Source organism: Hemibagrus wyckioides, linkage group LG25, assembly GCF_019097595.1.
Source record: "Hemibagrus wyckioides isolate EC202008001 linkage group LG25, SWU_Hwy_1.0, whole genome shotgun sequence".
Lineage (NCBI taxonomy): Eukaryota > Metazoa > Chordata > Actinopteri > Siluriformes > Bagridae > Hemibagrus > Hemibagrus wyckioides.
Genome location: NC_080734.1, coordinates 19,215,938 through 19,243,838, shown reverse-complemented (window position 1 = coordinate 19,243,838; position 27,901 = coordinate 19,215,938). Strand labels below are relative to the sequence as shown.

The window sequence follows — 27,901 nt, the reverse complement described above, 5'->3', positions numbered from 1 at the left end:
CTCAGGTCCATCCTGTGGGACTGATACCCCCTCTGAGAGGCTAAGATTTAGACTCGTATCTGTGGACTAGAGCACCACCACAATGCCAGTAAACTAGAACATCGGCTAATGACGTGTGCTCGATTTACCTCGGAAGCAAAAGCTCGGATTGACCGGAGTGGGACGTCTGTTAGCAAATGAGTGATGTATATTTTCAGTTTTATATAATGTATCTGCTGTTTATATACTCTACAACTCGTTTCAATATGAATTAAGAAGTGCTAGCTTGTTTTCTTCTGATGCTGTGAGCAGCCATTTTGATTTTTCTCGTCTTCACTTGCTGAACTCGGATGAACTCACAGTTGAGAAGATGACCGTGATTTCCTGAGTAGAAAATTCAACATGAGGAACTGAGCTAGTTTATTTCCTCTTCCTTTGTCATTCACCTTGTCATTTAATTCACGTCTATTCAAATCAGGCTTCAGAATTGTTTTATTAAAGTAAAATTCATATATATTTTTGTCTAAGAGACTGTTTATATGCTCCAGAGCTCTACAGTCTCACTTCAAGCATGAAGGCAGGAGATCGTTCATCACCTCAGAAAGGACATCATCAGTAGCACTCTGTTAACGCTCCATACATTACATGCACATTTGTTTTCAGTGATGAGATCGGATGATGTGGGATTTTTAATGGCTCAGCTCCACCATCCACTCCATAAAGCCTCGGATGAGAACCCCGCGAGGCCGGGCCTGTCTTCTGTCAGCTTTTCTATCCTTTTCAACACATTTGAGAAAGAGCGAAGGCTAAAATGATCGCTTTGGTGTTCCTGTGTTTTGTTTATTTATTGAATTTTTTACCACGTTTGATTGATACGAAGAACCTGACGGGTTTCCGTTCGAAATTTCTAAAGATCGGATTCTTTAAAGTGCGAGAATACAGGAGGACCGAAAAGAAAAAAAAAGAGAGAAAGCTTTTAGAGTGTTATTCCACTGGCAGGACATCTGAGGCTTGGCTTTGTATCCCAGTGCTCCCCTTTTCCATCTCTCCCTCTCTCTCATCTTCCAGCACACATTCAGAGGTGCGAGCTCTGACCATCCGCCAAGCAGGAAGTGACCTCAATGGAAAAAAATGAAAAAATGGGATGAGGTGTGTGTGTGTCACTAGGAGGCCTCATTTATTCCAGTAAGCTGTTTTGCTGCTACCAGATAGAGCTGAGGAAGCCAATGGAGGCCAGAAAGGCTGAGTGAAAGTTCATGAGTTTTATAATTAAAGGTCTTTCCTCTGGGTTGCACTCATTAAACCTCCACTGAAGACTATAAAACCATCCCCGGTCGAAGCGTCTCCTGACCATCATCCGAATCCGATGGCGATGACATCACTATTCGGTAAGTGCCTTCAAAAAAAAAAAAGAAGCTGCGCTGTGATTTACATAAACCAACATGGATTACTTGAAAATAATATGCATCATTGTTCACCTCTGTGTATGCTGAACGGATCCAGCAAAACATTTTCCCAGAGCTAACCATAACGAGGGCCTCCTCTGCATTTTTCATGTTAGAGGCAAAATTCTGTTTAACCGAGGACAAGCGGAGCATTGGTTTCCTAGACACAGATCAAAAGCCCAAAGCTGCTTTTAATTCAATGTGTTTATGGTGGGTCTAAATTATGGGATCGAATTCACCCAGTACCAAAACCACTGCCAACTCTCCCAACCAGCGCTTTTGTCTTACAGAGACATGAAACAGGATAGGTCCAAATCTCTCTCTCTCTCTCTCTCTCTCTCTTTGTGTGTGTGTGTCTTCTTGGTTGGGTCTCTCTGTCTGTTGCCCCGATCAAGAGACTGGTTGCTAAACAAACAGGATGCAGAAACAAAAAGCAGTCTTTAAAAAATAGAGCATTCGCCCGCGGCTGAACACGTTTCAAAACAAATGCAGACAGACCACCGCAAACAAAAAAACATGTCCTGACCGTCCTGCAGTGACCTGGACAACAGCCTACACACACCTCACACACCTGATGACTGCATCCTGGGTCCTGTTCGCTTTAATGGTGGATAAACGACTGAGCAGGACACCGAGACAGCTTGATGGCTGCTGGAGGTGATCAGTGCTGCTCTGTTGCACAGGTACAGTAAGTCCAGACGGGGGTGCTAGAGCGATGGAGGTCAGGGTTTGATCATTCGTTATTAAAGGGAATAAAAAGTCCGTTATATTTTTCATTTTAACTTCCTGTTTACTTGCAAATTTATCCTTCACTGACTGTCACTGAGAGCCGGGATACATTATAACAAGGATCCCTGTTCTGTCTGTGTACACACACACACACACACACACACACACACACAGATTGTACTCTTTGTGAGTTATGACGTGTATTACTGCTGCTGAATAACATCAGTTCTGCTCCTAACACAAATCCGAATCCTAACCAAAAATTCAGAAAGTTTTCTGAGAGTTATTTCTTTTCTAATAAAACCTGCATGTTTGTGTTTATTTTTGTTGTGAGTGTCATAATGATTCGACATCTTATTATTACACACTGACACAAACACGCATCCGAAAAAAGCCAAATAATGGTTTGGGTTTCATTAGGTGACTAGGGTGGCTTCGTCTGCAGATTTGAGTAGTGCGTGAATTATAAAACAAAACCGGTTTCATAATTGTTAAATAAATAAATAAATAAATAAATATATATATTAATTTTTTTTTTTTTTTTACCTAGCGTTAGTCCCACACAATGGCAGGGTCTGCATGATCCGCATGATTTGGCACAGGTTTTTCACCGAACAAACAAACAAACAAACAAACAAATAAATTAACAGGTTCTATATAACACCTCACCTATCATATATATATATATAAGGCTATTTGAAGGGAAACTCTTTTCCTGAGTCAGTTAACTAGAGTATCTATTTATCTATCTGTCTATCTATCTATCTATCTATCTATCTATCTGTCTGTCTGTCTGTCTGTCTGTCTGTCTCTCTCTCTCTCTCTATTAAAAGTACATGTGAGTGTTATGGTCAGTTGTCCATGTATATTTATTTCAGTGTATATTTACTTTAAAGTGGTTCATATAGTAGTATGTATAGTTTATATACAGTTCAGACACTGTCATGAAGTAGCTTTACAGAAATCTAGGATGTTGATTTAGACCCTTAATGATCAAAGCTTATAATGACAATGTAGATATATATATATATATATATATATAAACTTTTAATATTTAAAAGTTGTTTTTTGCAGCAATTTGCATTTTTTTAATGCTAATGTTTTCAAGTGAAAACAAGTCTTGTGTCAATATAAGCAGATCAAGACTAATTTGGCTTTGGGCTACATCATAATAAAATGATTGTTCTGTGAGTTTACAAGATGCATTATATCATTATGGTTCTTGTTGGAAACAAAGCAAGCTTGATTTGATTTATTGCGACTCCGCAGTGTGCCATATTCCAGTCTGGAGTTTTGGAAAATTCTCCATCTGAAATGTGATTAGCCCAAGTGTGTGTCCACCCGCCGGCATTTCCTGATTGGCCGAGTGCCTGGTTATAGTTTAATAAACCAGCAACGAGGAGAAGGTGAATGTGCTGGCGTCTAATTCACAGGCACACATCCTAACGGTCCTGGCAGAGGACGAGCATCACTTTGCTTAATCTTACCCTTCCTGACAAATTAAATAAGCTCTCGTCTGGTTCTTATTAGTGGCGCATTACTGATAATTGCAGTGGTATTTACAAACACCGCTAGCGAGTCCAGTGCTCACAGGCTCCGGGGTTCGAGCAGCAGGCCTACAGTACCTGCCACAACACATAATAAGGCTTTTTACCCCACTGTACTATAATTTGCACCAGCCTTAAGCAATTTAACAAGGGTTTGATGGTTCAGTTCTTGTGTTTCATATGCAGCCGGAGCGTTTTCACGGGAGTGAGCGAGTACTCGAGTGTGGTCGTTAAAGCAGACGAAAGGTTTTCGAAATCGGATTACTGCCACTCACGGACCAGCGCTCGAGATCGCAAAACCAGGGCCGAGGCTCCAAACATGACCTCACATGCAATACACGTCTCCTGGGATAGACATGTCCTCGGTGGAAACAGTAACATTACCTAATGTTGAACTACAAGAAGAAGAAGATGAAGGAGAAGAAGCAATGGAATAAACATGCAGAAATGAAACGAAGGGGAAAAAAATCTGAAAATGCTAAAATAATAGAAGATTCTGGTTTCTCTCAAGGTTTACATTTACATTCATCTCATTTGGCTGAAGCTTGTGAAATAGTTGTCCATTAAAGGTCTTACTCAAGGGCCCAAAAGTGACGTGAGGTACAACCCTGAGGTTCTCATTATCCTCTGTGAGCATTAAGGATCACAATCTAAATCAGGATCTGGATTTCTTTAAAGCTACTTCATGACTCCTGAAATCTAAACTGAATTGAAATACATGAACGGCCAAAAATATGTGGACACCAGATTCCTACACTCTTCTGTGAGGGTTTTTCCACTAGATGTTGGAGTGTGTCTGTGGGGATTAGTGATCATTCAGCTACAAGAGCATGAGACACTGATGTTGTAAGAGTGAGGAGGTCTGGGGTTCAGTCGGTGTTCCAGTTCATCCCAGTGGGGTCGAGTCAGAGTCAGGGCTCAGTGCAGGACACTCCAGTTCTTCCACTTCAACCTTAACCTCTACACCACGTCTTCATGGAGCTTCTTCTTCATGAGACTGGGTTTGAGTCTCTTAGCTCCAGTGAAGGGAAATTATAAATCTAAAGCACACAGAGAGATTCTGTACAACTTTGTGGCAACAATTTGAACAAGATGGTCATGGGTTTGTCCATATAATTTATATTTATTGTTCCTGTAGCTGTTCACTGCCTGTGTGATCATTACAGTCTCTGAAAGAAGTGTGAGAAGAACCGAGTCTGGTGATATCACCACCGCCTAAATCCATTCACACAGCTGTTCCCATCAGCTCTCCCTCCACCTGACCATGCTGTAACGTATCAACAAATGAGGATGTAAATATAATGAGAAGCAGGAATACCAGTTCTACAGGAAAGAATTCCAAAACACTACTGCAGCACTCGTTTCAACAGAACAGATCGAAAACTCCGGTCCAAGCGTTTATTCATAAATCATAAATCTCACAGCTGCCTGAAAAATGGCACCTGATATCACATGGTTTGTTTACATTTAGCTAAGATCATTAATTTTGAATTCTAAATCAGCCTCAGCAAGAAACACACACACACACACACCTGCCATGTCACGAGTCAGTGTTCTGTTTTCGTAGTTCAAAGCCGTTGTCTTGACAGTCCAGCATAAAGAGATTTGTTCGGAAACTGAAAAGCTTTATACAGCACATATTTCTATGTTGCAGAAAGAGAAGCCAAATGGTCCATCAGGAAAAGATTTACGAGCCGTGAACTTCGATTCAAGACAAAAGTGAGTCATTGTGAAAACATACAATCTGTTAACCTGGCTTTTTTCTTTTTTTACACACAACCATCACACACACACACACATGATGGAGCTCATCCAAAACACACTAATATTAGCAATAATGAGTATAAATGAACAGGAACCAATTAGCATGCTAATGAGATCATAACAACCGGTCGCTATGCTACTAGCATACTTTAGGTGGAAAGAAATAATATATTTTTGGAAATCATTAGGAAGAGGAAAAGTAAATGATGTAGTGGAATCAGACAGATGGTTTGGAGAGAAGGAGTTTGGGTCAGAACTGGGTTTAGCGTCCGGCCCGCGCTGTCTGCACGGAGACTTAGAACACTGGCACGTATGAGAGACAGGTTACATTTAATTAAAAGCAGTTTGCTCTGTGATTTAGTGGCATTTTCAATTGAGGAAAAGACCGGGCCGATCTCGCTGCCACTCAGGAATTTGACCGCGGCCCGTCCGTCATCTGAGGTCCCATTAAATCTGCAAATTTGAAATCTTTCTTCGTTATTATCTAGCTTTTGCTGCACAATTTGGCTGGTGGACGGTAAGATTTACGGAGTAGAATTTGGTTGGTAGGCTGTGCGACCTCAGTAAACGACCGTGCTTTAGCGTACTGTAATTGCTGCGTTACTTTGGCCACCGAAGCGATTCGTAAAAGAACCGGGATATTTTTTTCCCCCTCCTGTTCCGTCTGTGCATTTTTATTTATAATTATTTCCATATGGCCTTAGGGAGCAGTAAAATAAAAAAGTAACTGTAAAAATCTGACAGAGAACAGCTCAGTAATTCACACACACACACACACACACACACACAGCTGGGTCTCAGTGTAGAAGCTCATGGTCCTTATCTGTGTACTAAACATCTCCAATCACGAGCTCTTCCTCACTTCTATAGAATAAAGGAAAAATGAAAGGATGATAATAAATGAGACTTTTAAGCAGACGGTTCGTTCATCCAGACTAATGAACCCTCAGAGCTGTGTGTTGTAGAGAGAAAGAAAACAGTGCAGCGCGTCTCTCCTGCACAGAGCCACCAACTAGATCAGCTCTGAGCACTATATTATCATTATCAACCATGACTGTCTCCATCATTTACTCTGCATGGTGGCTCTGACCCTTTGATGAAGGCTATAGATTTACTGCAGGTCCCTGGCTTCAATTAAGCAGTCTGCTCTCTCTCTCTCTCTCTCTCTCTGTCTCCTTCTCTCTCTCTCTCTCTCTCTGTCTCTCTCTCTGTGTCTCCTTCTCTCTCACTCTCTCTCCCTCTCTCTCTCTCTACCTCTCTCTCTCTCTCTCTCGATGGAACCCGATCACCGCTAGCTCTTGAACCATGCCGCATGTCCACCAGCAGGAGGCGCAGTGCGACTCACTCCACCAAGTTATCCTCCAGCTATTGAACTCAGAAACCTCCTCCACACCTCATGTCTCGCTGTCGCCTCCCCTGACCCCCTTTGCATCTTTCATGTCCTGCACAATATTGGAAACGAAGGCAATTTAGACCAAACGTATCAGGTATCACGTTCATGTCAGAGAATAATAACCCAGCAATCCCGGCGAATTTGAGGAAGCCGGAGGAAAACGAAGGTAATGGTGGAAAAAGGGGGGGAAGGGAAGCACCGGAGGGCACGGAAGGATTTCCATATGTATAAGCTCAGGAGAGGATCCACACACACACACACACAGGGACACATGTTAGACGTTATAAATTCCTGCTCTGTGTATTAAACTGGGAGGTTAAGGTATCCACAGGACAGAACCAGCAACCTCGTTAGTTCTCGCACCTCACTTGATGATCAGATTAACTCTTAAGCCGTTTTGAGGATCAGGACATTTTTAGGGAAGAATCCCAGCTGCTGCATGGGTGCATGAATGACAAATAAAATGAGAGAAAGTTACAAGGACATTCAGGTCCAGAGTACTCGTATGTCTGTCCCCCTGAAAGCCAGGCTGATTACTACAGCGCTCCACACGGGAAGGTTCACAGCCAGGCCGCAAAAGCGAGCAATAATCCGATCTTGACAGAGCCTGTCACAAAAACTCATGCTTCCAGGCAAACCTTCTATAATAAGGGCAAAATAACAGATTAGCAACTATAATTTGTCCGAAGGTTTTAATAGACAAAATTATTCTAAAAACCTTCTCTTCAGATCAGTCTAAATGTTTTTTTGCGGTCAGTTGTTTTCATAGGTGCCCAGATGCTTTCCATTTGCATATTTCTTTTAGACTCAGCAATAAGAGCTATTTGAAAAAGCGTATTTTGACTTTCGAATATTTTTTCCCCTAACTAGTTCTCCATCACGCCGCAGAGATGTTTGACATTTACAAATGGTATTTTGGCAAGATCGTGTTTCTTTCTGAGCTCGCAGGGGGAAAGATTGCCTCTTTACACTGACAGATCTGTAGACTGTAGCTTACAGACTGAACGTGTCACATTAGTTCAGTCCAAATCAAAATTCCTCTCTATCATCCAGCAGGACAAAAAAAATCACCGCTGTCTGCTGCCTATTTATAGCATCACACACACACACACACACACACACACACTAACACATACACATATACACACACACACACTAACACACACGCACACACACTAACACATACACATACACACACACATACACTAACACATACACACACACTAACACATACACATACACATACACACACACTAACACATACACACACACACACACACACTAACACACACACTAACACATACACATATACACACACACACACTAACACATATACACACACACACACACTAACACATACACACACACACTAACACACACACTAACACATACACATATACACACACACACTAACACATATACACACACACACACACACACTAACACATACACATATACACACACACACTAACACATACACATATACACACACACACACACTAACACATACACATATACACACACACAAACACATACACATATACACACACACACTAACACATACACATATACACACACACACTAACACATACACATATACACACACACACACACTAACACATACACATATACACACACACATACACATATACACACACACACTAACACATACACATATACACACACACACTAACACATACACATATACACACACACACTAACATATACACACACACACAAACACATACACATATACACACACACACTAACACATACACATATACACACACACACAAAATCATACACACACAAACACATACACATATATACACACACACACACTAACACATACACATATACACACACACACAAAATCATACACACACAAACACATACACATATACACACACACACTAACACATACACATATACACACACACACACTAACACATACACATATACACACACACACTAACACATACACATATACACACACACACACTAACACATACACATATACACACACACACTAACACATACACATATACACACACACACACTAACACATACACATATACACACACACACTAACACATACACATATACACACACACAAAATCATACACACATACACTAACACATACACATATACACACACACACACTAACACATACACATATACACACACACACACTAACACATACACATATACACACACACACACTAACACATACACATATATACACACACACACTAACACACACATATACACACACACACACTAACACATACACATATACACACACACACACACACTAACACATATACACACACACACACACACACTGACACATATACACACACACACTAACACATACATATATACACACACACACAAACACATATACACACACACACACTAACACATACACATATACACACACACACAACCACATATACACACACACACACTAACACATACACATATACACACACACACTAACACATACACATATACACACACACTAACACATACACATATACACACACACACACTAACACATACACATATACACACACACACACAAAATCATACACACACACACTAACACATACACATATACACACACACACACTAACACATACACATATACACACACACACAAAATCATACACACACACACTAACACATACACACTAACACATACACATATACACACACACACAAAATCATACACACACACACTAACACATATACACACTAACATACACATATACACACACACACACTAACACATACACACACACACACACACACACACAAAATCATACACACACACACTAACACACACACTAACACACACATATACACACACACTAACACAAAATCATATACACACACATACACACATATATACATTCACACACTAACACATACACATATACACATACACACACACATACATACACACACATATACACACACACTAACACAAAATCATATACACACACATACACACATATATACATTCACACACTAACACATACACATATACACATACACACACACATACATACACACACATATACACACAAACACATTCACACACACACATACACAAACAAATTTACACATACACACACACACACAGACAAATGTACTCTGAATTTAGTATTCATAAAATAAAATGCTGATCTGTGTGTGTGTGTGCGTATGTAAATTTGTTTGTGTGTGTGTGTATGTATGTTGTGTGTGTGTGTGTGTGTGTGTGTGTGTGTGCCACTTAAAAGATTAAAATGTACATCAAAAATAAAGAAAATGAAGGAAGGATGTTTGAGTTTTTGTCTCTTCTGCACAAACAGCACTATGTCTTATATATATATATATCTATTTCTGTAGTCTTGAAAGCAGTACAAAGGAAGAAAATCTCTCTCTCTCTCACACACACACACACACACACAGCCCCCCCCCCCAAAAAAAAAAAAAAAGAAAAGAAAAATTGCACCCTTCCACTCAGGCCTCCAGCAACTTGAAGGGATCAGCACTGAAGTTATATCATCACCATGATACGCTGGCTCTCTTCCCAGAAGGCATTTCTGCTGCACGCAGATCAGATCCAGTCATGTGCTCCGTGCATTAGACCTGGCTGATCCCCCTCTGTTCAGGAGACATCCCTTAGAATCCAGCTGTGCATCCCACAAAATCCAGCTGTGAAGGTCTCAGCAAATGAGCCCCTCTTGGCTAGGCGTGTTTGTATGAAGTCCGTTAGCTGGAAGCTGAAGCAGCCTTGAACTGGGAACTTCAGGAGAAGTGACCAGATTTTGAAAGATGCTGCCAGGGCTGAGACATTTCACCACCTCTTTTGGGTATGGAAGCAACTCACACACTAAATGATGAGATGCAGCTAATGATACGGATCATGCTGATGGTTTTTTTTATTAAACATCGTTGCAACTTGTGACTCCGACTCCAGGCGCGTGCTCAGAACATCTCAAATAATGGCGCCATGAAAACCGACAAGAAACAAGAACCTACCTTCTCGAACTCCCTCAGGCTGTGACTCTGCAGCGGTGGACCTTTCTCCGTTTCGCCACTGGAGAGATCTGTGTGTGGAATATAATGACATACTTCATGATACTTATATTATAAGTTGCTTGCAGTGTGTTTAATATCTATTTGTATCCAGAGATATGATTTCTTCTGTATTCTGGGGCAGTGGTAGCTCAAGTGGTTAAGCCTCTGGGTCGTTCAACGGAAGATCTGGGTTTAAGCCCCAGCATCGCCAAGCTGCCACTGTTTGGCCCTTGAGCAAGGCCCCTAACCCACCCTGCTCCAGGGGCGCTGCATCATGGCTGACCCTGTGCTCTGACCCCAACCCCCAAGGATGGGATATGTGAAGAAAGAGTTTTACTGTGCAGTAATGTATACGTGACACATAAAGATATAAATACACGGGCTCCTCCATATTGGGGCATTAAGTAACTCATTAACCATTAACTAGCATGCTAATAGGCAGCACTCTTGCTTTGTGCTCTGCTAATGTAAGAGAATGTTAGTGACTACATTCACATCCCCTTTAATAACCGAACAAAAGCACTTTTAAGTGAACGTGGATGCAAAACAACCTGCTGATCCTTCCATTACAAAAGGAGGCATGTGAAGCAATGAACACTTCCATTTATTTCAGATTTATGTACATAGTGAACCGACAGGACACAAAAGTCAGCTTGTCACTCATATACACGTCGAGATTTTTATAAACAGAGCCAGGAGGAGACAGCTGAATAGTGCCAAACTGTTTTAAAGAAAAAAAAGCCACCAGGGAAAGTTCCAGGAAAGGCCTCATTGGGCTACAATGATGTGTTTCTTTTTTCCTAAAATGGAGGAGAAGAGAGAGAGAGAGAGAGAGAGAGGTCTCTGGGTGCATAATCACGACAGGATTGGCAGAGCAGGGACTTCTTACAGTTCTTATAAAAAACAAAACTAGCCCATGCGCAGACCTCATTAGAACTTATTAGAGGTCGTTTTAATATGTGCCAGTGATGTGTACTGGAAGTGCGCCTAGAGCTCCACCACCAAACACGGCGCAGCGTCCGGCCAGAAATGTGACTGTATTAATGAGCCTTATTCAGCCGAATTCTCACACCAGTTACTCTTAACCATTAACATTAGGAGCTTATTAAAGGGAGTACAACCCCATAGAGAAAAAAAATAATACAGTGGTAGGAGAGGAATGTTAGGCGGTGTGAAAATGAGGTGAGAGAGAGAGAGAGAGAGAGAGATTTAGGGAAGGAGAAAAGGATGGAGAAAGAGAGAAAGTGAGGAAGGGAGGGGGGGTGGATGGATGAAGAGAGAGAGAGAGAGAGAGAGAGGTGGGAGAAAGGAAGCAAGGGAGGGAGAGAGGGGAAAAGAGAGAGTAAGGAAGGGAGGGAAAGAGAGAGAGGGAGGGAGGGAAGGAGAAAGAGAGAAAGTGAAGAAGGGAGGAAGGGAGGGTGGAGGGGGATTGGAGGGAGAGAGAAAGAGAGAGGTGCGAGAGAGGAAGGGAGAAAGAGAGAGGGATGAAGGGAGAGAGAGGGGGGAGGGATGGATGGAGAAAGATAGATAGAGAGAGAGAGAGAGAGAGAGAGAGAGAGAAGTGGGAGAAAGGAAGCAAGGGAGGGAGAGAGGGGAAAAGAGAGAGTAAGGAAGGGAGGGAAAGAGAAAGTAAAGAAGGGAGGGAAAAAGAAAGAGAGAGAGAGAGAGAGAGTTGCATGTATAAAATGTAGAGATGTGAAATAGCATCACTTCATCTCTATAAAGGAGTGTCAGAGTGAGAGAAGTGAAGTGTAATGTGTGTACAGACATCATTGAGGCTGAACTCACCGTTCATCTGAGTTCTGCTCTTAGGGATGTCCTCTCTATTCCCAGTGCAGTGTCTGAAAGATAATATACACACTGTAGTTATTCCCTTCATCTTCAAGCTTATGTTCTAATAATAACAATGTGAGCAGCACATATTCTCATATACAACCACAGTGAAACTGCCACTGGATTATCTCTCATCACAAGATGTTTTTCTTTCACAGGCATCTTCTTTATAGTTATGTAGCTTAAATAAAAGTCACAATAGCTCAATAGTCACATCAGACACATGTTCATATGGATGAACATCCCATTCCAGATTCACTCGCTCTGTGTTTGCTGTTATAATGCGCTCCACTCTTCTGGGAAGGTTTTCCACTAGATGTGGGGATTAGTGATCATTCAGCTACAAGAGCATTAGTGAGATCAGACAGAGTGAGGAGGTCTGGGGTTCAGTCGGTGTTCCAGTTCATCCCAGTGGGGTTGGGTCAGAGTCAGGACACTCCAGTTCTTCCACTTCCACCTTAACCTCTACACCATGTCTTCATGGAGCTCTGTGCTTTGTGTACAGGGGCATCGTCATGCTGGAACAGGGTTCAAATTATAATGTTACAGCATACAGAGACATTCTGTACACTTGTGAGCTTCCAACCTTTGTGGTAACAGTTAGGGGAAGAATTATATATGGGTGTGATGGATGGGGTGAACATGATTTTGGCCATAAAGTGTATAAACAAATAGAAACTCTTTCTACTCCATGTTTCAATTAGGCTATAATGTAGAAATATCTTTACTCTCTGGATTAAAAAAGCAATAAAATCTTTTTCCATTTATATTGCCTTCATATTTTCACCCAGTCTCATAAATAGTTACAGTAGTTGTTACAGTACTGGTACTAGTTACAGTCATCATCAGCACTGCAAAGTTCCACCTGTTTTAACCTCAGATTTCCTACCATTCTGTTCAGGTGGACTGGAATTCAACTGAGTGCCACCAAAAAAAGCACTAAATATCTACATCAGGGCTGAGAAGGTTCCAACTACATGGCTCCAGGTTTGTCTGTGTGCAACACTGTGGACCAGCCTGTTGGGAAACCGGGTGTACCAGGAAATGCTAATTAAGAGGAGAAAAAATTGAAAGAGTGCTTTGTTTCAAACCGTATGAGCTTGGACAGGTAGATACTGAACTTCTGATGTTATAATCTGAGTCACAACATGTACACACTCGCTCACAACTTAACAGTAACAATGATATTACCGAAATGAACATCACACTGATTTCACAGAAGGAAATCTTCCGTGGAACCTGCACAAGAGGTGTAATGACTAATGAGATGAACCATAATGGTATGATTTGGTTGGAGGAAATCCTTTAGGAGGAAATACAACAATTTACTCATTTTCCCCCACAATTTTTTTATTCAGTCACTGCAGAATTGTAAGAATTCTATATATTACTTACATTTTCTGATCAAACAATGTGTTGAGTATCACTAGTGCGGTCCACGTTTATAGCAGATACACAAAAGTAGCAGGATATATTTTGTATTAAAATAAGCACCACAGTTATATATATTTTTACCCTCAAAAAGTCTGAGAAAAAGTTTTAAACTTTTAAATCCTTGTGTATTTTTTTTGGAGTTGTGGTGGGATTTTGCCTGACAACCTGGCAACCCTTCACACAAGCTTGTTTTGTCCTGAACCCAATGCACACACTTAGTCTGGAGATTTCCAGCAAGCAAAACAAATGAATAAATGCATGAATGAATGAATAAATCATTTCACATTGTGAGTTGAATTTACACGGTGAAGCCTTCCTGTTAAAATCACGGTTAATCACGAAGACACAAAGACAATCTATTGGACAATCTAGAAAGCTCAGATGGTCAGACTCAATCTACCTTTGGCCATATAGTGTATTTTTAACAATGCTTTAAGGAGCTCATTATATCTTGTGGCACTTTTCCCTGATGCCGTATCTCTTTCATTCTAGTTGTTGACTTCAATAAACAAGTTACAGTTAGTCCAGAATGCAGGACTATATGATCATATAACCCCAATATTATCATCCCTGCACTGGCTACCTGTTAAGTTTAGAATTGATTATAAATTAGCACTACTTACATACAAGGCTCTAAATGGTTTAGCGCCCACGTATCTAACCAGTCTTCTGACATGCTACAATCCACCATGCTCCTTAAGATCACAAAACTCTGGACTTCTGGTAGTTCCCAGAATATCAAAGTCTACTAAAGGGGGTAGAGCGTTTTGGTATTTAGCTCCTAAACTTTGGAAAAGCCTTCCTGACAGTGTTGGGGGCTCAGACACAGTCTCCCAGTTTAAACATAGATTAAAGACATATCTCTTTAGCCTGGCATACACATAATTCCTCCCATAACCTTGTACTCCAGTACATCTGATTATCATCTAGTGCTGCTAATATCATGAAAGGCAGCTACGCTAATTCCTTTCCACCTGTTCCTTTTTCTATCCACCCCGAGGCATCTGGAGATTGTGCCAGCTCCAGTAGACAGAGTCCAACCCTGCAAGGATCCTGAGGCAACCAGAGATGGACCAGCTCCAGCTGGATTCTGCTCTGTGAGGATTTGGGTATATCAAAGCAACGCTGCCAGCCCTATGTGGACTTCAACCTCCTAATTAATACACACACTAACATTCTACATATGCTGTATCTGCATCACACTGTACACTGTACATAACTGCAGAAAGGACATTGTTCATATCACACTCTTCTGTGTTTAAAATCGTTTATAATCACACTCTGCGGTGTCCCCCAGATGAGGATGAGGTTCCCTTTTGAGTCTGGTTCCTCTCAAGGTTTCTTCCTCATACCATCTAAGGGAGTTTTTCCTCGCCACAGTCGCCTCAGGCTCGCTCACTAGGGATGATTTTGTCTAACATCTAGGACTTTTTGCACTGTTTTTTGTTTCTTATGTTCTGTAAAGCTGCTTTGAGACAATGTTCATTGTTAATACAAATACACTATATGAACTGAATTGAACTTCACCTGTATCACATTAGTGACTTCATATTTTAGTAATTAACATTGTGCTCCTTTCACTATGATAGTAAAATGAGACTTTTGTAATATCACCAATAAGATTTCACCGGTTTCATCTTTGGGGTATCGGTGTGATTAGAAGTGATTAGTTATCGCTTTCATCTTTGGGGTATCGGTGTGATTAAATGTGATTAGTTATCGCTTTCATCTTTGGGGTATCGGTGTGATTAGATGTGATTAGTTATCGCTTTCATCTTTGGGGTATCGGTGTGATTAGATGTGATTAGTTATCGCTTTCATCTTTGGGGTATCGGTGTGATTAGATGTGATTAGTTATCGCTTTCATCTTTGGGGTATCGGTGTGATTAGATGTGATTAGTTATCGCTTTCATCTTTGGGGTATCGGTGTGATTAGATGTGATTAGTTATCGCTTTCATCTTTGGGGTATCGGTGTGATTAGATGTGATTAGTTATCGCTTTCATCTTTGGGGTATCGGTGTGATTAGATGTGATTAGTTATCGCTTTCATCTTTGGGGTATCGGTGTGATTAGATGTGATTAGTTATCGCTTTCATCTTTGGGGTATCGGTGTGATTAGATGTGATTAGTTATCGCTTTCATCTTTGGGGTATCGGTGTGATTAGATGTGATTAGTTATCGCTTTCATCTTTGGGGTATCGGTGTGATTAGATGTGATTAGTTATTGCTTTCATCTTTGGGGTATCGGTGTGATTAGACTTCGACTTCCAGGTTCAAATGTGTGGACATTTAAATATAACCTGAAAATCTCTTGACTTGCAGTACGATAAACTGATATTTCACTATTAACACCATCAGTGATTATAACAGGTAGAGCAGATAGAGGAGAAACAATAAAGACAGCAATTATTGCTTATCGCAATTAGATATGGAGATGTGGACATGGATCTGTTCATTAGATGCAGAGTCTTGGACAGAAGGTAAAGTTATCATGTAATGGACACAAGAATGCCCCTTGATACAGTTTTATCCATGTTGCCAGTCTTGATTTTAGTGTTTGATTCATTTCTTTTTGCATTTTTTTCCGTTTCATTTATTCAGCTCAGACCTAATCTGACTTAGTTCCGAAAGAAATAGAAACCTAGCTATAAATATAAATCACACAGCCTACCTTCTGTTCAGGTCATTTTTCTCCAAAACTACCAAACAGACCACATCCATCACCATCTTTTCATTTGTAGCAACTTCAAATAAAAGCACTAACTTATTCTCCATCCCAATTAACTCTGAAGTAGGATTTAGTGATTCGGATTAACTGCAAATCAAGACCAACTTTTCTGATCAACATCTACTTGGTTACTTCTGAAGACCCGATCTGCAAACAGTTCACAAAGCATATATGAGATCTCAGTGTTGAAAGGTAATGATCAGCAGAGAGCATTTCTGAACCATGGAACACCATGAACACCATCATCAACGAGTGGAGATCATGAGATGGTTCCCTGACATCACCCGGAGCAGGATGTCCTTCCAAAATGGAGAAAAAAACAGAAGAAATCATATCAAGGAGGTTGCCCAGAGACCTACAGCAACATTAAAGGAGCTGAGGGAATATCTGTGCTGGAATATCTGTGCTGAGCTATGAGAGAGTAGAAGCCTTCAGAAGTCCTTTTTTTCACAAATAAATACCCCATTTACACCCATGTAAATTTTAAAATCCAAAATTATTTGGTACAAAAATTGTGTTATAGTCTAATGAGATTTAGCAGGAACTTTTTCATTCTAAAAGATATATATTTGGCACAAAAACCAGAAGTTCACAATACACACAGTAAAGCATGGTGATGGCAGCACGGGGCTGCTTTTGTACATCTGGGACAAAGTCTCTAGTCAAGATATCTCCAAATTTCTGTCTGTACACAAAATCTGTAGGTGTCTGTTAGACAGCTGAAGATGAAGAAGAATTTCACCTGACATGATAACAACCCAAAACACAAATCCAGGACTAATGGCAAGGAACAGCTTCAGAAGGAGAGCAACGTTTAGGATTTTTTCAAGGAAATAAAATTGAAATTAAAATCAAGATGTTGGGAAACCCAATAAGACTGAGTGTTGTACTAAAAGAAACTGGTGTTTTAACAGTGTATTAGTTTTAGGGTTTGTGTACTATAACCAGGTTACTGCAAGGTTTGTTTTTTTCAATGAATGAATTAAAAAAAATAATAAAATAAAATAAAATTAAATTAAAAAAAAAAAGGTTTAATTTTTGGTTTAATCACAAAAACCTAGAGGGCATGTTTTTTTTTGTTTTTTTTTACATTGATTGAACCTTCTATTTTTCCCCTCAAAGATCTCTCTTTGTTTTTTTACTTGAATGGTGTCGGTTATTTTATCACATTAAAATAAAAAATTAAATAAATTAATTAAATAATTAATAATTTAAAAAATTTAAAATAAAACAAACAAACAAACAAATAAATAGATAGATAGATAGATAGATAGATAGATAGATAGATAGATAGATAGATAGATAGATAGATAGATAGATAGATCATCAATTGAACCTTCTCAAAATAGCCAAAGGTTAGGTCAGTGTTTTAGATTTAACCAATTATTATGTCTGTATGAAGACTGAACTAAAATACCAGCAAACCCTACTCTCCAGTCTTCACCTCGTCTGCTCAGTGTTACTGTCGCAACACACACTAATCTAATGAGAGTGACTTACTCGACTCTGAGGAAGACATAATTAAAAGAAAGAGGTTGGAATTTTCTAGTTATAAATCAAACACATCATTAACTTTTCAGTGAATCTCATTGAAGTCATTTTTCTGTGACTTTTATTTCTTTGAATCACAGGAGAAGGGCTTCTGCTCTCAGATCTTTCTTTGGATCTTGGAGAACTCAAGACTGCTGAATGTAGCTGGAGCTCAACTCTCAGGCACTCAGAATGAGGTAAGGGAAGGTGCTCTGGCTTCCTTTTATAGTCTTAGTAACATAACATCTGAATAAACTACACTCTTAGAACACTCTTAGAGGGTTATTTATTTAGCTCCAAAGAACCATTTATTATTAAAAAAATATATTCTAAAGTCACAACAAAGTGTATGCACACATGTATAATTTTTTTTACTTTGTTTGGTTAAACTGTAAAATAAAATTTGCACATATTTATTCATATTAAGGTCTCAGTGTAGATCTTAAATACTGATGTGAATTCTTGTTTAATGCCTTAACACCAGCTTGTATATTTAAGGACTTAAAATAAATTTCTACACTTGAAAATTTTAATCTTTTACTCTTTACACTTTTAAAATTAGTCTTTACACTTTAACACTAAAATTTTTTCTATTATTTGTGGTTCTATTAACATATTTCCTAAATTCTTAAATTCACTATGCACTATTAGCATGTAATTTAAAATAATTATTTTCATGATTTTCATCACGGTTACAGCCATTAAACTCTTCTCTACCCCATACTGCTCTATTAAATATTATGAATGAATTAAAAATTCTACTCTTCTTAATTAAGCTGTTAATCAAGTGATTTCACATATGTGTAATATTTTCATAAAAGGACAAAGCAACAAAGCATATATATATATATATATATATATATATATATATATATATATATAGGCTCTATAGAGAACCATTTCACAGGCTACAAAGAACCATGGATATAAATCGTAGGGCATGTTTTGTGGAAATAATATTTCGATTCAATTCAGTTTATTTGTATAGCGCCTTTTACAGTGGACATTGTCTCAAAGCAGCTTTATAAAAGTAGAGAAACAGAGAAAGGAGAAAACAAATTATTAAATTAAATTATTAAACTATTATATCCCTAATGAGAAGCCTGCATTGAGGAAAAGCTCCCTGTGATGGTATGAGGAAGAAACCTTGAGAGGAACCAGGCTCAGAAGGGAACCCATCCTCATATGGGTGACACTGGACACTAAATAATGTAACTGTAACTAATTAATGTCCTTTCTACAACAGCAACCAAGGGCCCATGAGGAACTATTAGGTCATTGTAGTAAATGAGGTATATGAGGTTCTCATGTCATTCAACACTCCTCTGATGAATCATGGCTCAGTATTGCTACAGCAGCATGTCGCGAGTGAGAACTCCATGGAGGAGATGATTCATTTAACAGCCCCTTAGCTTCTGCATGTCACATGTCTCACTAACATCTGACTGGAGATGCTTTATTTTTGTTGACTGACTGTTTAATCCTCAGAACTGAATCTAACAGAAGTACAGCTAGATATTCTGTGTAGAGTCATATCAGATAACACCCCAGTAGATGTGGACTCATCTTCACTTCCACACCATAAGGATCCCCTATATGTAAAGAAAAGAGTCCAGTCCACTGTAACTCGCTCATTAACCCCAATAAAGATCTCTCATCTCTTCCTCGAGTGGGTCATGCTCATCAGATGAGACAATAACAATGAGCAGACGGTGTGAAAATGTCTCCGTTAACTCATTTGCATTAATTTACATGATCCATAAAAGCTAGAGAAGGTCTCTTCAAAGCAGAGGAACATCACTGGAGTGAGAAGAGAACAAGAGCAGATGGTCTCCCATTAACAGCTGACAGAAGGAGTGTGTCTGTTGTCTCAGCATGTCTGCTGATCCACCCTCTCAGGTGTGAGTCAGCATGTGTGTGTGTGTATGTGTGTGTGTAGGTGTGTGTGAGTGTGAGTGTGAGTGTAACCTATAGTTAGTTTTTCGTCAGATTTTCCCTATCATATAAAATCATCATGAATCATCATGTCAGGAGACCACAGCACCTGCTATGTGCTACTCATAAATAAAAACACACTTGCTGTAAACTCGAAGCCGAATAAAACCCGTCTATAAAAGTTGAACCAAACCCTGCAGCCGTTCCACAAAACACTGAAATGTCAAATCTCACAGAAGATTGTCATCAGTGTGTGTGTGTGTGTGTGTGTGCACTGAGCAAATATGCTTTTATCTCTTATGGCAAATACTTCAGCAAGTGATTTCAGAGTCCAGGGTAAGAGCTTAAAATGAAATCGAGCTTTTCTGCATAGTTTTAGACTTCTTCATAAGGTTAAGGCAACATCTGTGTTTAAAAATTCACACACACAAAAAATGTTTTTCCCACAAAAAGCAATGACAAACCAACAACACAGCAATCAAACTCTCTCTCTCTCTCTCTCTCTCTCTCAGAGTGCTGAGGGTAATCGTCTCACCTGCCTCGGTAGAGAAAGCCACTCATCTTCGTCGAACCCAAACCACATGTGTGAAGGGTGAATAAGTGCAGAGCAGACAAGAACAAAACTCCAGCTAGGAACTCCTTAAGAGAAAATTGCCTTGGCTCTGATCTCAGGCCAGTCCTTTAGAGGATTCCTTTATTCCAATTCCCACTGACCACGCAGGCTGGGAGGCTACACACTCGCACGCACACAAACACACAAACACACACACACACAGTATGTGCAGCCTCTCTTTCTCACAGGTCAGCCGAGTAGAGATGGTCAACTGACGTGGCAGAATCAGACCCAAGGGCAGCTCCAGTCCTGGCAAGCTTCTCTCTCACACATACACACACGTGCTGAGGAGTAAACAACAGTGAGGTGAAGGCACACACACACGCTCACAAGGCGCCGAGCTCGCTCGCTCTCTCTCTCTCTCTCTCTCTCTCTCTCTCTCTCTCTCTCTGAAAGGCTGATCTGTTCAAGCATGTCTCAATAGACAGGATTCTCTCTGTGTAGGTGTGAGTGTAAGTCACACAGGGCCTTCCTGCTCAGGCATGAGAGGCAGCTGTTTGACTATTTGCCCCTGGCCATGTGTTCTGGGGGTGGAGAGATGAGAGGGAGGAGAGACACAGGTTCAGGCAGGTTTGTAACAGATAAAAACACAGGGTTATCGCAGATCATCCTCCTGCCTGGGATGAGAAGTTCTTGAAGCTCTTGTCCAGTCATGGCTGAGGATAAAGAGAGCCACAGAAGCAGCTGAAGATGCATTAATACACACTTTAATAACTTTAGATGCTGATATGGGTGATATTTTACAGTATATCCCTAGGCAGTGTGGCAGTTTTACCATAAATAATCTTCACAGCTCTTGTGTTTTTCTGCGTTTTGAACTGTATTTTCTGTGACATGTGAGTAATTTATGCAAGCCTTCAGCATCCACACAAATATGCCTTGATGAACTGCACAAATCACAAATCAGCTTGACTTTCACGCGACTACACAACATCGCCAAGTTCTCCTTCAACCACTGGCCAAGAAAATGGAATTTGCTCCGGTTTTGTCATGTCATGTCTCACGCCACAGTGGTGCTTAATATGAAGCTCATATGATAGTATAGATGCAGAGCTTTAATAATTTGTAGTGCTTCATAGGTATTTCTGTTTTTATCTAGTCTGTTAGGGACAATTTATTCATAGAAAGGTTCCCAAAAAAGCCAAAAAAAGTTATTTTAACTTCACATCAATAAATCTTCCACCAGTGAAATTCTGTGTAAGTTTATCCAACAGAGGGAAAACCACACATCTCACAGAGTCCTGACTCATTTTATATCAGACTCACAGCCAGAAAATCATTAATTTGTTTACACTGATTAAAAACATTCACCAGTGGAAGAGAAGGTCAGTGTACTGGTAAAAAAGGGTAAACCACATTATAGATAAAGACTCCCTTTAAGCTCGGCTTGTGTGTTCTTGGAATACTGGTGTTACATAACCATAAAAACATCAGTCTCTATAAATAACCATCCCTTTCCCCTCATCCTCCTCTTATCAGTCTGATGGTAAAGTGACTTCAGACAGTTCAGGAGTGTCTCTAGAATTTGATCACTACTGGGGCACAGACCTCCACGAACAGTATTTGGTGAGGTCTAGGGGCAGCCCAATCCCAATGTTTTATTATTATTATTATTATTATTATAATTTTTTAATTTTTTTTTTTTAAATTAATTAATTAATTAATTTTTGCAAAAAATATGCATTAATGCATTCACTTCTGGTCATTTTTTTCTGGAGTAGTATTTATTTATTTATTTATTTATTTATTTATTTATCTATTTATTAATATTGTTTATCTCCAATTAGCATTTTTATGAGCAAACTAACTAACTAACTAGCTCCCCAAAATGAACAAATTCCTACAAAAAACCTTTCTCTAATGATAAATAAGTCACATTTTGGCAAATGAGAAGAGATAACCTAAAATTAAGCTAAAATTATTGATAAAATCTGTGCAGAAAAAGCTAGATCTGGAAATCAGGACCGTCCTCGGTCAACTAAACACAAACTCACAGACTGCTCATTAACACAGCTCTAAGTGTTAGTCTGGTAGTTACTGAACCTCTCATCAGTCCTCAGCTACGGCGTGTTATTATGTTTAATTGTCTGTAAATAATGGAGGTGAGGGGCAGAGCAAAGGGGCAGGATTTAGAAAGAGGGAGGGGCATTTGGTAGGCAGATTTGTTATGTTTAAAATATTTAATATGATTGAAAATATTTTAGTGAAACTCATGCCTCAGTAAACTAACCGACTTCGCCCTGTTCAGCACCCCATGATGGCCTCCTGTGTGTTTAACTGTGGGTCTTTCGAAGCTTGTCTGTGAAATCTCACACTTCTCAGATCTTGTGTAATGCTCTCCACACAGTGCTTTAACTCTCTCTTTACATTAGAAATTGTGACGTGGCTGAACGAAGTACACCTTTGCACTGATCCCAGGTCAGTTTTATTGCTCCCCCAATAACGGTTAGATTAATGCTCGAGTGGACTGACGTGAAGCACGAGCTCTTTAGAAAAGCCTGGTTTCTATTCTAACGTTTTTTTTGTTTTTTTTTTTACAGCAGTGTACACGTGTGCATGTGAAATCCAGGAGCTATCGTGACCCTGTAATTACCAAGACGTGTGTATGTGCAGCCAAACTTCCATCTAAAGTCACAATGTTTAAACAGCTGTGGCATGTTTTACAGACAGAGAATGAATCATGAGCCAAATGGTGTTCACACACTGCTGTATCCCAGTACAGGTGAACCAGTCGTCTTTAGCAGCTTGTATTTATGACTGGAGGTCGCAATTCCCAACACCCCACCAGGAAGAACTCACCTGGAATTCCTACTTGGAAACTCTGCTCAACTATGAGAAACTATGAGGAAGTGATGTCAAATCAACATGGCCGCTCAGAACATAACCAAAGTAGCACCTTTTTTGGGTTACTCTGTTTACACTGTTCACTGTTTTGAGCTTGTTGACTAGCTTGCTCCATGTTTTTTTCCCTCATTTTGGAGCTCAAATGCATAGAAGTGACAGCCTTCTGAGTGCCACATCCATCATCTCGCTCTCGAGGAACATCAGATGCAGCATTTGCCTTAAAATGCATGGGTTCAGGTCATAAGAATTTTTGGCACCACAACTGCTATTCAGCTGCTAGTCAATAAACCAGTATATTAACAGTTGCTGTAGAGTTACACTAAAGTTTATCATTAAATTTACATTAATTTCTAATGAGTAAGTTCAGAGGGCACTACGGCTTGGTGTTAGCATACTTTCCTCACACTACCAAGGCTGAGGGTTTGATTCCTGCCTCTGCCACGTGTGAGTGTGTGTGGAATTTGCATGTTCTGCCTGTGCTTCAGGGGTTTCCTCTGGGTTCTCTGGTTTTCCTCCCCCAGTTGTAGCAGGCTGACTGGCATCACTAAATTATCTGTAGTGTGTGAATGTGTGTGTGTGTGTGTGTGTGTGCCCTGTGATTGACTGGCATCCTGTCCCGGGTGAACCCTGCCCTGTGACCAGAGTCTCCTGGGATTAGGCTCAAGGTTCCCTATAATCCCCATACCTGTGATTCAAACCCACAACCTTCTAATCAGTAGGCTAACACCTTAATCACTTAGCTACCATGTTTACTTTTGCTCTGCTTGCAGAAATAGGTACTGAAGACTCAAAAAAAGGTACAGTTAATGTCTTTAAACCAGAAGACATATCACTGTGAAGAAGAGAAAAGTAGCATACACAGCAATACACAAAATCAGCATGACTGAAAGAATAAATCCTGCGAATCTTATGAATCTGAATAAAGCTCTATCTTCATAATTGATATTTCATCATTAACTTGGCGTAATAAAATAATGTCTTATTTGTCATAGCCTCTGATAATGTCACATCTCGGCTGTAGTAAGAGTTTACCTGGTGAACACAGAGAAACGTCCCAATGCCGTGATACTGAATATAAGTATATACTAAATACTAGCATGCTAATCAGATTAGAGGACCAGAACTCACTGTTGTTTAATGAGTATTAACTACTAAAGTATTAAGTACTTTAATAAGATAAAACAAACTTCGAAAGACTTTTACTCCACTACTGCTGCAGTCTGCTGTAACATTCAGTCCAGATGAACACTGATTTTAGTCACAGATGTTATCAGATGAATTTTAGTTTAATCTTCATGAGTCTGAGGTATTTTCTGTAGCCTGAGGTTTGATCTTATTTCATTTACTTATAGCATATTAATGGCAAAAGTCTCATTCCACTATATTTAAATTGTACTACGGTAATATGTGAGCAAAAAAATAAAATAAAATTCCAATTTGGTTAGTAAAATAAAAATATTTTTAAAGACACGGCCAGGAGATATGGCCATAAAAGACATAATAAATAAATTTTTACAAGACTTTTGAGTACTGGATCACGTAGACCAGAGTGTTTGTTATAAACATGTTATAAAAACCATCCTGTTAATTCATTCACATTAAAAATAATACACGTATTTAATTTGGTTTTTTGTTTTAGTAAGGCAGAATGTGATGGAGTGTCAGTGGTCATCAATATTGATGATGATGACGATGATCATGTCTTTCACACCTGAGGACATAATAATCACATCAATGATCTGCTCTACTCTCATCAGTTCATCATGGATACTTGAAATATTAGACAATTTCCTGTACTGCGTGGTGGAGAAAAAAGTGTTGTAACTATTGAGAAACTATTGAGACTGAGGTGAAGAAGAAAGTCGGAGATCTGAAGGATTTGATAAAGAAGAAGATTAGAAATAAAGCTGGACATCTTTGTTAATGAATAGTTCATTTTTCTGAGAATCCAGTATCAGTGCAGGTGCTGAGATCGATGACGGATGAGAAGCCGAGAGAAGCCGAATACCTCAAACTGATAAAACTAAGACGAGAGGAAATTGCGGTCATTTGTTTCTGAACAGGTTTAATGCATTCCAATATGTCAGAGCGTACTCTAGGTATATCCAGTGTTAGGAGTGAATATAAGGAGTATCCGTGTAACGGCGCAGGTTATCAGTTCAGCCGTGGCACGTTGGCCCGAGAGAACGTGACTCTGAGGCATCTGTGTGGAATGAAAGCCAGGCGATCTCGTCTTTAGGCTGATTAGAAACAGGACCTGTCCTTCACTGCTGCACCGAGGAGAGAGGAGATGTACTCCCTAATTAACTTTGTCACATTTTCACAAGCTGTTAATGAGGCTCTTTAACTCTTACAACATGTGCACAAAGCTCTCAGTGTCTGTCTCTTACCGGGAATTGGAAGCAGATACAATGATGTGAGAGAATTGATCATTTAATTATAGCTGGGTGTAAATCCAAGATATTTCACAAAATAATACAAACACTATCAAACAGATAGAGCTACGTGAGATCTGCCAAAACTCTGGTGTAAACTCTGGTGTTATTTAGTCTCTCGAGGGTTTCATGAGTTTGTGATCTCAGAAAGTCACACAAAGTCAGATAAACTCTGTGATATTAGGAGGAGCTTGAAATTTTTTACAATTACAGCAGATTTTCCGCAGATCTGGGTCGAGACTCATTAAGTGACGTCATCGCAACACACCTACAGCTCTCATTGAAAGTCATTACATATGTGTCGCACTGCTAGGAGCTTTAAAGAAGAATTCTGTGCTTGTGATTTCACCAAGTGCAGAAGTTTTCTACAAAAATACCCCATAAAAACTAAAGAACTGTGCAAAGGGGATGTGGAAGGACATCACCAGGGCATGTATTTATGTAAACAGCAGGTGGACATGAATACAGTAATATGGTGGATGTGTAAATCATAACATGATGTCAATTATGACCATACATGATCAGGCATAACATTATGACCACCTGTCTAATACCAGGTGTATAATGTGTGATGTCTAATAATAATGTCTGTCTAACCACCTGTTGGTCCCCCTTTTGCTGACCCGTCCTGCACTGTGTATTTTGACACCTTTCTATCAGAACCAGCATTAACTTCTTCAGCAATTTGAGCAACAGTAGCTCGTCTGTTGGATCGGATCACACGGGCCAGCCTTTGCTCCCCACGTGCATCAACAAACAATCCAGTCTCTCAGCTATAAAAGTGTAAATAAACAGAATAAATCAGCTTCATTCACACCTACCTGCTGAGCATGCTGGGAAAGTATTCACATGGTTGACAAAATCCCCAATTTCAGTTCAGAGATTCAGAGATATATGAGCTCAAATAAAGCAGAAATAAATGAAGAGCCTCAGCTTAGCATCGCTCATGTGATCTCATGTGATACGGTTCCCTGTTCCATAATAAATACTATTTTAATATCTCCATTCTTGTGTCAACCTGCCATTTGTTTGAGGGCTGAATAAGAGCAGTGGAGGGGAAGCTGTCATCTCCTGAACACACACACACACACACAGTACAGCCTGCCCTATATACCCCTGCATCATAGGAATTTCCCACACAGGCCTGTGAGCTCCTGAACAGAAATGTTACACAGCATTACATTCAGTATTTCTAGATCAGAGCTCGTAATTTTGTGTAACTTCCGACTTGGAAAAATCCAAAGAAAATGCCGCTCAACTGGGAATTTCTACTCAGGAATGCTCCTCAGTCTCGGGTTCAAGTCTGCATGGCTACTCATAGCATCAGGAATACACGAAACACTAGCTTTAAATGAGTTTACAAGTCAGTCAATGGAAATTTAGGCATATTGGCTTGTTAAATCTATTACATTGACTTTTTCTGCCGCTGTTTTGAAAAGAAAAACATACAAGTCTCACCAGAGTTAGCTGGCTGCTATCAAAACAAAAACCTGAGCTTGTAAATGAATATACAGAGTGAGTGTCCTATGAATCTCCCTTCACCCTACATAAGGTCAATACACTAGTGATGTCTACATAGTGCACTTCTGTAAACGTCCATCAGGGAGCTAGCTGGA

The 27,901-nt window shown here is 39.8% G+C and overlaps 1 protein-coding gene and 1 long non-coding RNA gene across 2 annotated transcripts in view; one reads left to right on the top strand and one right to left on the bottom strand.

Annotated features, from left to right (window-relative positions):
- Positions 1-21,391, bottom strand: part of pde4dip (phosphodiesterase 4D interacting protein) — an 80,162-nt gene extending 58,771 nt beyond the window's left edge. Inside the window, exons 1-3 of the mRNA XM_058379454.1 lie at positions 20,929-21,391; positions 12,721-12,773; positions 10,894-10,961 (exon numbers count right to left, since the gene is read on the bottom strand). Coding sequence (XP_058235437.1) covers positions 10,894-10,961; positions 12,721-12,773; positions 20,929-20,954 — 147 coding nt within the window. The 5' untranslated portion in view covers positions 20,955-21,391. The remainder of the gene's footprint in view (positions 1-10,893; positions 10,962-12,720; positions 12,774-20,928) is intronic.
- LOC131346105 (uncharacterized) lies at positions 755-15,599 on the top strand. Its single transcript, XR_009203570.1, has 3 exons — positions 755-1,367; positions 5,355-5,419; positions 13,667-15,599. It is a non-coding gene; the product is annotated as an uncharacterized LOC131346105 (long non-coding RNA).
- Positions 21,392-27,901: the final 6,510 nt, after the last annotated feature.